Below are 13688 nucleotides of genomic sequence, written 5' to 3'. Positions count from 1 at the left end.
TTTATGACAAAAATCACATGGCAGACTACTTGAGGAAAGGAGGCTTTGATAAGTTCTGAAAACTTAGTTACTCATATAGAAAAAATCAAATTGGATTACTATCTCACATCTTACACAAATAATGACTTCTTGTGGATTAAGAACTTAAATATCAAAAGCAAAACTTAAAAACTAGAGGAATGTATATGAGTGTATTTATATCTTGTATAAGGAATAATTTCTTAAACATATATAAAGTGCTAATCATAAAATAAATTATTAATAAAATCTGTTACATTAAAATTAAGAATGACTTTTCATCAATAATAGCTTAAGGAAATTGAACAGGTAATCTCTAAACTAGGAGATTTTTGCCATACATATAACTAACAAAGGACTAGCATTCAAAATATGTAAAGAACCACTGTAAATCAGTGAAAAAAAAGACACACCTAACAGAAAATGAGCAAAAGGCATGTTCGCCTCATTAGCATTTAGAGAAATGTATATCAAAACCATGATGAGATACCACTCACTTATTTTATACCTGTGCAACTGACAAAAATTAAGAAGTCAGACAAAACCAAGGGTTGAAAGGATGTGGATCAATAGGATGTCTAAGAAATTGAGAGGAGTGGATAGGGAGTGATAAATTGGTACAACCACTTAACAAAATTGCATCATGCTGAAATGTTGAGTATTTAAAAACATTACAATCCAGAAATTCCATTTAGAGTGCCTGTTACATATATGTAGTTTGATGCAAATGATCTTAGAGAATTATTTCAGTTTGTAGAAAGTTGTGATATAGTTTTCAGCTCTGAGATGTTTTTCTGTCCAAAATATTGTTTAACCCAGGTCCCTGATTCACATCAGTTGCATAATCAGATCCTAACTACATGACAGGCAAAGAGCTTTGTCAAAGAAAATGTATATTCGCCATCCTCAACAAAGGGCCTTTGTGCTGAGGCTGAAATTAGGTTGGCAGGTAGTACTGGAATCAAATATGAATGGATAATAATAAATGATAGTATTAATAGAAATCACTATTAATAATAATAGTATTTTAAGTAATACTATTAGTGGAGGTCATTATTAAGCATGTACTAATTGTCAGGCTCTTTGGTTTTCATTTACTGAACACTTTGTCACAAAGCCTCTCTGATATAGGTAGTTTTCTTAAGCTCATTTTTCAGATAGATGATAGTGAGCCATTGGGAGGTTAAATCATTTCCACAACTTCATATATGTGTAAGCTGTGAAGCTGGAACTTAAACAAAGACTCTCTGACTCCAGCATTGAGATAAGGCAATATGGAAGTTATCATCCTTTGGATATAAAATCAATTTTTCTTAACTTTGCTGAGAGAACAACTCTAATTCATGGCTATAGGCAATGGTCCTCTTGTCTCCAGATGCTTTGTACTATTGTTCAGAAAGTATTGGTATATGTCTTTCTCCACTAACTAAAAGCTGAAATTATATGTTAGAGTTGCAATATTACAATAGTACTGTCTTAAAGATGAACAGCAATATATAGAGAGAGACATAATTATCAATGTGGTACAATTATATATATATGTATGTATATATATAAGTTAATCTGAAGACCATTTAAAATTATGCCAAGAAATATGATTGCCTTGTTTTTCTCTAGTTATAAAACTTCTTGTTAAATACAGGCATACCTCATTTTATTGCACTTTGTTTTATTGCACTTCACAGATACTGCATTTTTAACAAATTGAAGGTCTGTGGCAACCGTGTGTTGAGCAAGTCTGTAGACACTGTTTTTCCAACAGCATTTGCTCACTTTGTGCCTGTGTCACATTTTAGTAATTGTTGCAATATTTCAAACTTTTGAGTTTGATGACTGTGAGGGGTTCAAGACTTCAGTGGAGGAAGTAACTGCTGATGTGGTGGAAAGAGCGAGAGAACTAGAATTTAGAAGTAGAGCCTGAAGATGGGACTGAGTTGCTGCAACCTCAGGATAAAACTTGAATGAGTGAGGAGTTGCTTCTTACAGATGAGCAAAGAAAGTGCCTTCTCGAGGTGGAATCGACCCCTGATGAAGATGCTGTGAAGATTGTGGAAATGACAACAGAGGATTTAGAACATGACATAAACTTAGTTGGTAAAGCAGCAGGAGGGTTTGAGAGAATTGACTCCAATTTTGAAAGGAGTTCTATGTGGGTAAAATGCTGTCAAACAGCAAGCATGCTACAGAGAAACCATTCACAAAAGGAAGAGTCAATAAATGCAGAAAATTTCATTGTTGTCTTATTTTAGGGAGTTGCCACAGTCACCCCAGACTTCAGCACCCATCACCCTGATAGTCAGCAGCCATCAGCATTGAGGCAATACCCTCCAGCAAAAAGATTACAACTTGCTGAAAGCTCAGATGTTGATTAGCATTTTTTAGCAATAAAGTAGTTTTAAGTGAAGGTATATATTTTGGGGTTTTTTTGGACATAATGCTATTGTACACTTAATAGACTATGGTGTCATATAAATATAACTTTTATAGGCCCTGGGAAACCAAAAAACTCATGACTTGCTTTATGGTGGTGGTCTGGAACTGAATCCGCAATATCTCCAAGGTATGCCTACAAACATAATAGAGAATGTCTATTTAAATATATTTTCAAAGATTTAAATGAAAGGTTATTTAAGAGCCCATTTTGTTCAAAATTAATACTATTAAGGGTTGATTTGAGGCGAGGTCATATATCTGATCTGAAGAATTAATTGGTGTATGTTTTGACTTTCTGTCCTTTTGACGCAAAGCAAATGAGCCCATTTATGTGGTGTCCAAGAGTTATTTGATTTCCCTAAAGAGAGAGAATGTTATAGTAGAAAGACCTGGGATGAAAGTTTAGATATCTGGGATCTAACCTCAAGTTGACAGTTACCATGTGAACTCGGATCTATTGCTTACTAGTGGGCCTGCTCTTGGAAAAGTTACTTAACCCAATTCTTAATTTCCTCATGTGTCAAAAATACAGATAATAATGAATACCATGCTGGAATATTAAAAGGAATAAATAAATGGTAACACAAGAAAGCATCCATGGTAGATTGCCTGATACAGAAATTCCATATCCTTTTCTTGGGCAAGATGTCGGTTACATCTTTGGCTTTTGTTTCCTAAATCTATAAGAATACTAACAGCATTTATGATGTACCAGCCACTGTTCTAAGTGTGTTACTTGAATACATTAATTCACAACAACCTTATGAGGTAGACACAGAGAGGTTAAACAACTTGCTGAAGGTTACTCAGCTTAAAAAAGGGAAAGCCTTTATTCACATCTCAGCAGTCTGGTGCCAGAGCCTGTGTTTTTAACCAGCAGTCTGGTTCCAGAGCCTGTGTTTTTAACCACTACACTGTACTTTCTTCTTTTTTTTTTTTTTTAGGAAGGGGTTGTAGGCTGTACCAGTAGTTTATTGCCTGTTTTGCTGCATAATAACCACAAACCTCAAGGGCATAGAACAATAGGCGTTTATTGATCACACATGTTGAAATAGTTGTTAGGCAACTGTTGGTCTTGGCTGAGCACCCTCACATGGCTTGGGGTTGGTTTGCTGTGGGGCTTGGTTGGGACTGGGCTGTTTGCCTTTGCTCCAAGTGTCTCTCATCCTGCAGCAGACTAGTTTAGGAATATTCACATGGTGATGGCAGAAGTGAAAGAGCAAAATGGAAAAACACAAGGGCTTTTCTAAGAAGCCTTTGCTGTGTCATGTCTGCTAAAGCAAATCACATGGCTGACCCCAAAGTCAAAGTGGGAGGACATTACAAAGGCGGTAGATATAAGAATGTGCCACTTGACACACTGAAGTTATTTTGTAATATACCACAAATGCCACAGTCTAGGGTTCTAAACATTCTTAAATATTAAGGATTAATTCTAAAAGTTGACCTCTGTCAAAACTGTCATTTCTGACAATTAAATGGAAAACTTTTTTCCATCTTACATATGAAGAAACTAAGCATCAGTTTCAAAATGACTTAACAAGAGAACAAGATTTCTTTGTCTATATTATTGTTTTTACCTTTTGACCCTCTTCGCCTATTTCTCCACCCTCAGCCCCCCAATTCTGGCACCAGCAGCTGTTCTCTGTACCTATAAACTTGTTTTGTTTTTGTTTTTTTAATTCCACATATAAGAGACCAGACGGTATTAGTCTTTGTCTAGCACAATGCACTTGAGGTCCACCTATGGTTGTCACGAATGGCAAGATTTCATTATTTTTTATGGCTGAGTAATAGTCCATTGTGTATGTATATGTGTGTGTGTGTGGTTGTGTATGCGCATGCATATATGCACGTACACAACCACACACACACTAATTTCTCTATCCCTTCATTCAGCAGTGGACACTTAGATTGTTCTTAGGTTGTTTCCATATCTTGGCTATTGTAAATAATGCTATAATGAACATAGGGGTGCATATATCTTTTTGAGTTAGTCTTTTCATTTTCTTCAGATGAATACCCAGAAGTGGAATTGCTGTATCACATAGTAATTTTATTTTTCATTTTTTCCATACTGTTTTCCACAGTGGTTTCACCAATTTACGTTTTCACCAACAGTGCACAAGGATTCCTTTTTCTCTATGTCCTAACTAGCACTTGTTTCTTCTCTTTTTGATAATAGCCATTCTAATAGATGTGAGGTGATATCTATTTGGTTTTGATTTGCATTTTTTGATGATTAATGATATTGAGCACCTTTTCATGTGTCTGTTGGCCATTTGCATGTTTTCTGTAGAAAAAGGTCTATTCAGATCCTCTGCCCACTTTTTAATTAGATTGTTTGGGGTTTTTTTTGCTATTCAGTTGTGTCAGTTCTTTATATTTTGGATATTAACCCTTTATCATATATATGATAATTCTTTACATACACACACACACACACACACACACACACATATTTCTGGAAAATAGGCAGAAACTTCTCTAGGAATATTTAGCTCAGTCTATAATCCCAAGGTAGTGATGGTGATGGTGGTGATGATAGCTAATCTTTATGAGTTTACTATGTGCCAAGCACTGATCTCAGCACTTTACATATGGTACCTCCCTTAATCTTTACAACAACCCTATTAATAGGTACTATTAGTAGTTTATATTTTACAGATGAAGAGTTGAGAGATTTAGTAATTTCCCAGGGTCACATAGCTTTTGTATAAAGATCTTCCCACCAAATAACTTTTTTAAAAATTGAATTATGTTTAGACCTCTTTGCTGTGGATTTGAAGGATGTCTGTAATCTGGCCCTATCCAATTTAATTATCTGTAAATTCCATTGCTATGAGGTATAATTTTAGACATTTAAGAACCTAGGATTTTGTAGATGGCATGCATGTAATGAAGGGAGCTGAATTAGGTGCTGTAGAAATTTATTCCAATTTCAAAAATATGTGATTCTGAGTCCCTGTATGTATTTCCTCCCATGTATGTTCAGTTTTAAAAAAATGTTGCAAGTATCCTTTATGTGAATAACTAAACTTATTTCTAGGGGATGAAGAAAGTATGAACTAAAGTCATTTTATTCCTGTGCTCCAAAAGTAGAATCCTTAGCTTTGATTTTCTTTCTCACTCTGCAAACAGATCTCTGCCCTGACTTGGGGCTTTCTTGAGAATAAAATTCTGTTTGATTTGGTCACATGATCAGAAAGATGAGGTATAAGTCTTTCTGAGACATAAGTGTTTCTGAGACATTTAGTGACATTAATATATGTCATTAAAATGAGCATTTATAATTCCATTATGCCCCTGTTTCAGATATTTGAGAATTGAGAGGTACCTGTACATTTCTTGGTATTTTGAGATGATTAGCTAAATAAATTGCTATTTTATTCAACAGGTGGGTTTTCTGAAAAGACATATGAATGGAGCTCAGAAGAGGAGGAGCCAGTGAAAAAGGCAGGACCAGTCCAAGTCCTCATCGTCAAAGATGACCATTCCTTTGAGTTAGATGAAACTGCACTAAATCGGATCCTTCTCTCAGAGGCTGTCAGGGACAAGGAGGTTGTTGCTGTATCTGTTGCTGGAGCATTTAGAAAAGGAAAATCATTCCTGATGGACTTCATGTTGAGATACATGTACAACCAGGTATGTAAAAAGTGCTTTAAAATATTTTCTTGTTTCTGTGCTTTTGTCACTTTGTGTTTTTATTTAGTAGTGCTCAGTATTTCCAGTTCCATTATTACATACACTGTGGTATAGAGCCATTCCAACTTCAGTGCTTTGGGCACCAAACTCCATAAGGCCACTTTTGTCGGAGGCCACTTTGCCACATTTCCCTTAGAATATAACTTATTTTTTTATTCTTTAGAAAGAGACACAGCATAGTGATATGATTATAAACTTTATGTTAGAGTGTTTAAAATGTGTCAAATAACTTTTATTGTAACTTTTTTATTATAATAATTTTCTCCCCAACATTTATTATGGCAAAGTTCAAGCATGCAGCAAAGTTAAAAGAATTTTACAGTGAAGACCTAACTACCTAGATTTTACCATTAACATTAATATTCTTGCTTTATCACATGTGTCTCCAGCTATTCTTCCCTCTTTACACCCACCACTGCATCTAATTTTTTTATTCATTTCAAAGTAAATTGCTGACATTGGCATACTTCCTCATAAATATTTATACCTATATCATTATCATATATTTCAGTACTTAGTTGTTTTCTGTTTTAAAATTTACATTACAGTTACATGCACAAATCTTAAGTGTACATTTGCTTATTATTATTATTTTTTGAAAATGCATATGCCTACATGGGCCCAAGTTCTATCAAGTATATCTTGCTGTTACCCCAGAAAGTTCTCTCTTATCTTTTCCCACTTGATTCTCATCTTACTCCACCCACAGAAGCAACCAACAGTGTCATAACATTTGAGACAACAGTGTGGCACAGAAATGAGACTTTAAGGGACTTAGGATAAACCAAAAGCAGAAGGATAACCGTCGAGGAACAGAAGGTTGGGAATGGAGAACATACCAGTATTTTTTTTTTCCTACCCTTTTACCCATAGCAATTCTGTTGCAAGTATGGATGTGGAGGCCAAATGGACACACTACTGTGTTATGTTTATACCGTAATTATCCATTTGGGATTGATCTTTTATAGTTAGGGTATTTTTGAATAGTCTTGTACATTTAACTTTAATATCTTCTGTCTCTAGCTTCAGTTCAAACAAATAAAGGATAGAACTACCAAAATACTTTAGGCTTTAAAACCAAACAGAACTCTTGCCATTCTCTGTTCCTAGCATATCCCCATTAGTATGCTACTTAACATGGGTGGGGAAATTAAGTGAACAAAATTAGTTTCCGTTCTTTGGGATTATACAGTTTTAGGCATATTCATAGTTTTAACTGTGAGATAAACATTAAAATTAAATGCTCAGTAACACTTGTCATGTTGCTTATGTTAAATAGCCCTTGCCAGATTAAAGTGTAACAGATTTCTTACGTTTCTGTTTTTCTGCAACACTACTAGGTGCCTCTCCTCTTGCTCTTCACTCCCTCCTCCCCCAAGACCAAAGTGTTTGTATGTATTACTATTGTGTATATCCTGACATAATATCCTCTCTGTTATCTATATTTCTTTGCTTCTAGAATGCCCTCCCCAAGTTTGCTTTCCTGGAAAATTCCCAAACATCCTTCAGATTTTAGCACAAACACCACCTCTCCTATTCAGTCTTACCTGACCAAGAGTTATTTCTTTTCCTATGCTTCTGTTTATGCCTGTTATGCATGGCAACATAATGGTTTGTTACCATGTCTTTTTTTTTTATTAGGTTGTGAGTTTTCTCTGGTCTGGAATGATATCTTTTGTTTCTTTTTTAAAGATTTTATTTATTTATTTGACAGAGACACAGCCAGAGAGGGAACACAAGCAGAGGGAGTGGGAGAGGGAGAAGCAGGCTTCCCGTCGAGCAGGGAGCCCGATGTGGGGCTCGATCCCAGGACCCCGGGATCATGACCTGAGCCGAAGGCAGACGCTTAACGACTGAGCCACCCAGGCGCCCCTGGAATGATATCTTTGCATTCGCAGGACCTAGAATAAAATGTAGCAGATAGTGCTGCTTTGTGATAATATTTTAGATAAAGTAATTGTATCAATACAGTAGATATGAATATGTTGTTTCCTTTTGACTATAGTTGGAGAGAGATACAAACCAGAATTGATGTGTGGAAAAAAACTATACCACATAGCCAGTTCCATATCACAGACTTTCTTAATTTATAGGAATCAGTTGACTGGGTTGGAGATTACAATGAACCATTGACTGGTTTTTCATGGAGAGGTGGGTCTGAACGAGAGACCACAGGAATCCAAATATGGAGTGAAGTCTTCCTTATCAATAAACCTGATGGCAAGAAGGTATGATGCAAACTTCATAAAGAAAATTGAGTTTCACTTGCAAGAGTAACCACTTTTCAGGATCCTCAAAAATGATCTTTTAAAAACTAATTTAAAAGGGAAGTGGGTAGCATCCTATTGCGCATCCCTGTTTCCCTTTCTGTTGATCAAGGTGGCAAAATCATAGGGACAGTAGAACAGCAGATCAGCAAGCTAACATCTATACTTTGTTTCAATACTGTTTCTGTTATGTTGGGTTACCAATGAAAATTATCACTATAGTATTCAGCTAATATTTTTAGTTTCTGTGGCAATCATGACACACATAAAAATTCTTGTGGTGTTCAATTTGTAGTACCCCTAATACTGCATCTGTTCTATAAAGTATCAATGATGTACTCTACTTGTCTGTAGGTTGCAGTGCTATTGATGGATACTCAGGGAACCTTTGATAGTCAGTCCACTCTGAGAGATTCAGCCACAGTATTTGCGCTTAGCACAATGATCAGCTCAATACAGGTATGGAATAAAATAAATCCATTTTGATGGCTGTTTCTTTAACTAAAACTTATGAATATATGTGTCCCTACATACATGTGGTAGTAAGACAAACAGCAGAAACAGTAAATATGTTATTTGGTTCAATTAGCATACAAGTTCTTACAATTTCTATAAGAATAGAATTGTTTTGGTTACTGTTATCTAATTTCTGTTCAGTTTTCAAACTGTCTATAGTCAGAAAAATTTGTATTATCTTATTGATAATATTTTCTGTTTAAAGCCTACAATAAACTCAATAATATTAAGTCTTATGATGTATGCAGATAGATACATTGAAACTACCTATTATAAGTTACATTTACTGAAACAAGATTTATAAATGCGATTTTTTTTTTTACGTAGCCAGTAGAAACATTTCTAAGTATAAAAACATATGTTTTCCCAGCTTTTTTTTCTTTTTTAGAGAGACAGAAAGAAAGAGTGAGAGGGTGTGTGATGTGAGGTGGGAGGGGTATCTAGGAGGGGAGGGGCAAAGAAAGAGGGAGAGAGAGAATCCCAAGCAGGCTCCACGAGCAGGGAGCCTGATGCGAGGCTCATTCTCATGACTTTGAGATCATGACCTGAGCCAAAATCAAGAGTCGGATGCTCAACCAACTGAGCCACCCAGGCAGGCTTTTTTTTTTTTTTTTAAGATGCTTTCCCAACTTTTTTTTTTTAATTTTATTTATTTATGTGACAGAGAGAGATAGCGAGAGCAGGAACACAAGCAGGGGGAGTGGCAGAGGGAGAAGCAGGCTTCCTGCTGAGCAAGGAGCCCGATGTGGGACTCGATCCCAGGACCCTGGGATCATTACCTGAGCCGAAGGCAGATGCTTAACGACTGAGCCACCCAGGCGCCCTGCTTTCCCAACTTTTTAAAATACTTAATAGACATTTAGAAAAGTAAATGTCTTAAAAATTTTTTTATCTTTGTGGTGCCTGGGTGGCTCAGTCGGTTGAGCCTCCTACTCCTGATTTTGGCTCAGGTCATGATCTCAGGGTCCTGAGATCAAGCCCCACGTTGGGCTCTATGCTTAGTGCAGGGTCTGCTTGGTATTCTCTCTCTCCCTCTTCCCTTCCCCCTGCTCCTGTGCTCTCTAAATAAATAAATAAATAAATAAATCAAATCTTTTAAAAAAATTTTTATCCTCCCGTCCTTTCTTCTTTCTTGTCTTTTTTAAGTATTGTTTTTGAAGTTATCATAGGCTTTACAAATTGTCCTGAAAGTCTTTGGAGAGTTGTACTATAGTCATAGAACATATAGCATGAAAGATTTTAGACAGTTTTTAGATATTTTCTATTCATTAGAAAGAGCAAGAAGAAATAGTGGCCAAGAAACAGATGGTTAAAGAGAGGCAAGATAGTTTAAAAGGTAGGGAAGGCAAAGTGGTTGGGATAAATAAGTCAAGGCTGGAATTATAGGTGAGCAGAGAATGAAGCAAGTGAACCAGCAACCAGGGCATCATGTGTGGTTAGGACAATGAGAGGGTGGACAGAAGGAAGACTGAATGTTTTTTACAAAAAGCTTTAAAATGAAAGTCATGATCATAACCTGTGTTTGACTAGCTCTTTAAAAATAGACTTTTTAGATGAATGAGCCTTTCAAATACTGACTTAAAATTAATTTCTTCAAAATCAGCAGTATAAGCAAGCCAATTAAAACAAGATCGACTTTGCCTTTTAATATTTATTATTTATATTTTATGTGAAGACATTGAATATTTTCACTGAAAAATCTAAGCCCCTAGTAATGACTTTTTATTATCTGGGAAATAATCTGTTATTTAAATAAGTACACGAAGTATGTTCTTTGTGTCAATACATAAACATATAAGCATCCTTGACTTTTTTTTGAAGTTACCCCTCAAAAAAAAAAAGAATGTCATCTTAGTGCTGTGATCTGTTCATGGAGCATTAATGCATATGTATAAAGATGTGAGCCTGGTATTTGGAACCTAACTTCAATGTGATAGAACTATCTATAGCCTTAACTAAATTAATCAATTGTAAAAAGGTCAACATAATTTTTTAAGACACAATTTTATGTATGGGTTATTCAGATCTAGATTGCTATTATTTTGGTATGCTTGTAAGAATGATTACTTTATTGACTAATTGTTTAGTTAGTTTCAAAAATAATTTTAATATTCTGTCTCCAGAGCAGGTGGCTGTGGTATTTCTGAACCAATTTTGTGATCATTGTACGTTGTCTGTTGTTTTTCAAGCTTTCTTTACTATTCTCTCAAGGTCTTATAAATACCATTATTTAAGAATACACTTAAGAGAGTTTGATTTTGTGAACATTGATTTTACAAAAATAAAAAATGACAAGTAAGTGCTTCAGCGGTTGCTAATTATTTTCTCATTTTAACTTCATTTCTTAATCAAGGTATATAACTTATCCCAGAATGTCCAGGAAGATGATCTTCAGCACCTCCAGGTAACAATATGTATACTCTTTTTTTACATATCTGGTCATCTTTTGAGGATGTATAGGTTTTGTTGGGCCTTCTTCTACTTGGAAAACTTAATTCAGAAAGATTTAGAAACATAATCAAATAGAGGTTGTCCTATTTCCAGGTTTCTTGTTTCAGCCTGTACAGTTATGTTCTTTCTAATTCAGTTTTCAAATTTCTTTGTTACTCTAAAGCTACTTGCTATTGGCCCTAAATATGTGAATATATATGGCAGATTAGGGCAAGTGAACCAGCAACCAGGGTAGAGAAAAGAATCTTTGGTTTAAAAATGACCCAAAATGTAAAGTTGATCTAGTTATAAAATAAATAGCTCAAGGAGGTGAAAAGTACAGCATAGGGAATATAGTCATTAATATTGTAATAATGTTGTATGGTGACAGATGGTGATTACACTTATCGTGGTGAGCACAGCATGATATATTGAGTTATCGAGTCACTGTATTGTACACCTGAAACTAATAAAACTCTGTATGTCAGCTATACTTTAATAATACGTTTTAAAAACCTGGGTAAAAATCTGGGTATCTCCTGGGCTCAGTGCTCCTTCCAGTCTCCAAGCAGCACTTAAATCTCAAATAAGTAAAAGATTAGATATTTCCTTAAGCTAGTTCACATCTCTGTAACACTCTCTGCTGTCTTTCAATGCATGTTATTTTGGTTACATAGCAAAACCTGGTGTTTCTCTGATAGTTTCCTTCTGCATATTTTACAGAAAATTTTGCTTTAAATATATAATCTATCTTGGCAATAAGAGCCATGTACAAATTTACCAGACAACAAAGGATAATAAAGCAGGGTAACCTGTGATGTTGGAAATAGCATTTGGAGTTCACATCCAGCATTATTCCCAAATATATTTCTAGTACATCACACGGCATTTATGACAAATAGGCAATACACTGAATAATTGTTTCTTATAATAAGTACGATTTACTTCTTCAGGCCTGTGTCATAACCTAGCCAATTATTTTCCAAGCTAATGGTATGGCACTGTTGAATACCAGCTTAGGGATTTCTTAAGAAGGCTGATTTTGGACTTTGATATTGAGTAAGTAATCTTTTTCTGAGACCATTTAAAGTTTTTCCTGTAAATGACAACACCTCAGCCTCCTCAGAAGAGATTGTGAATTCCAATTATGTTAGTAGATGATTCTAACATGAGTGTGTAATCCCTCGACCAGCTGCCTTTTAGACATGATATTCCAGACTTTCATTGACTCACTCTAATCAGATGCCTAGGAATTACCCTTGGCTTCCTAGATGCTTCTGCAAGAGAGGCAAGGTGGTGCTGTGGGAGCTATCCTAAAGGGGCAAGAGGTGGGAATCCTCTGTGTCACTTCTGCCCCAGCTCTGAGAAGCTGCTGTGGCTTATTAGTCTTATGGATGAAGTGGCATTTCCTGTGTACAGCTGGGGAAACCCACTGGCCTGGGCTGGATGAAACGCTCCTCAGAGGCCTAATCACAGTCACCCGCTCAGGTCTTTGTTCTCTAAAACCTTACATTTATGGCAACACAAAAACTGATATGGTTCCTCTCAATTGGGAGCAATTAGAAAGAAGAGAAGGTGGTATATCGGATTGTATTTTTAAGCCAGATGCCTTTATGCCTTTGTTAGTAATTCAGTCCACTGTGCCGTTAAATTTCCTCAGGCAACAACTTTTGTAAATATGTCCAGCATAGTTCATGGCTCTCTGGTCTGATCTGTGCGAATTCTGCTTTGAAAGTTTATTTACCATGTTACTTTCTCCCCCATCTTCCCTACAAAAAACTGCCCTACATTCTTGATATAAAGGTATTAGCCTGAAGTAGAAACTTTATTTTTAACATGTACTTTATGTCCTTAACTTTTATTTAAAAATTACCGTAGTTCTGCTGGAGGGGAGGGGGTTGGGGGGGATAAGGGGAGAGTACATGATGTAATGAGCACTGGGTGTTATATAAGACTATGAATCACCTCTACCTCTGAAACGAATAACACATTACATGTTAATTAATTGAATTTAAATAAAAAAATAAATTTAAAAAATTACTGTAGTTCTGCTTTATCTAAGACTTAGTTCCTTAAAATGATTATTGTAACCTTAATACTATAGTATTATGTCTTGGCGAGGAAAAAAAAGAATGGAAGAAAGCACAGAAGTAGAACTTTGCTGATACTGAAGTTTTTCTCTGTGGTGTGTGTGTGTGTGTGTGTGATTTTCCATCTAGCTTTTCACTGAGTATGGCAGACTGGCAATGGAGGAAATATTCCTGAAACCATTTCAGGTGAGTGGTGGGTAAAATGATGGTAAATTCTTACTAAATTTTT

General features: G+C 35.7%; 1 protein-coding gene across 3 annotated transcripts in view; it reads left to right on the top strand.

Moving 5' to 3' along the window:
- Window positions 1-13688, top strand: part of ATL1 (atlastin GTPase 1) — a 77892-nt gene that overhangs the window by 37828 nt on the left and 26376 nt on the right. For all 3 annotated transcript variants that reach the window (XM_027572371.1, XM_027572370.1, XM_027572372.1), the window contains exons 3-7: window positions 5849-6096; window positions 8250-8384; window positions 8778-8882; window positions 11293-11343; window positions 13589-13645. In XM_027572371.1, the coding sequence (XP_027428172.1) occupies window positions 5849-6096; window positions 8250-8384; window positions 8778-8882; window positions 11293-11343; window positions 13589-13645 (596 nt within the window). The remainder of the gene's footprint in view (window positions 1-5848; window positions 6097-8249; window positions 8385-8777; window positions 8883-11292; window positions 11344-13588; window positions 13646-13688) is intronic.

Source organism: Zalophus californianus, chromosome 6, assembly GCF_009762305.2.
Source record: "Zalophus californianus isolate mZalCal1 chromosome 6, mZalCal1.pri.v2, whole genome shotgun sequence".
In the NCBI taxonomy this organism is placed as follows: Eukaryota; Metazoa; Chordata; class Mammalia; order Carnivora; family Otariidae; genus Zalophus; species Zalophus californianus.
Note: the sequence above shows the minus strand (reverse complement) of the source record. Positions and strands in the feature narration are given on the sequence as shown.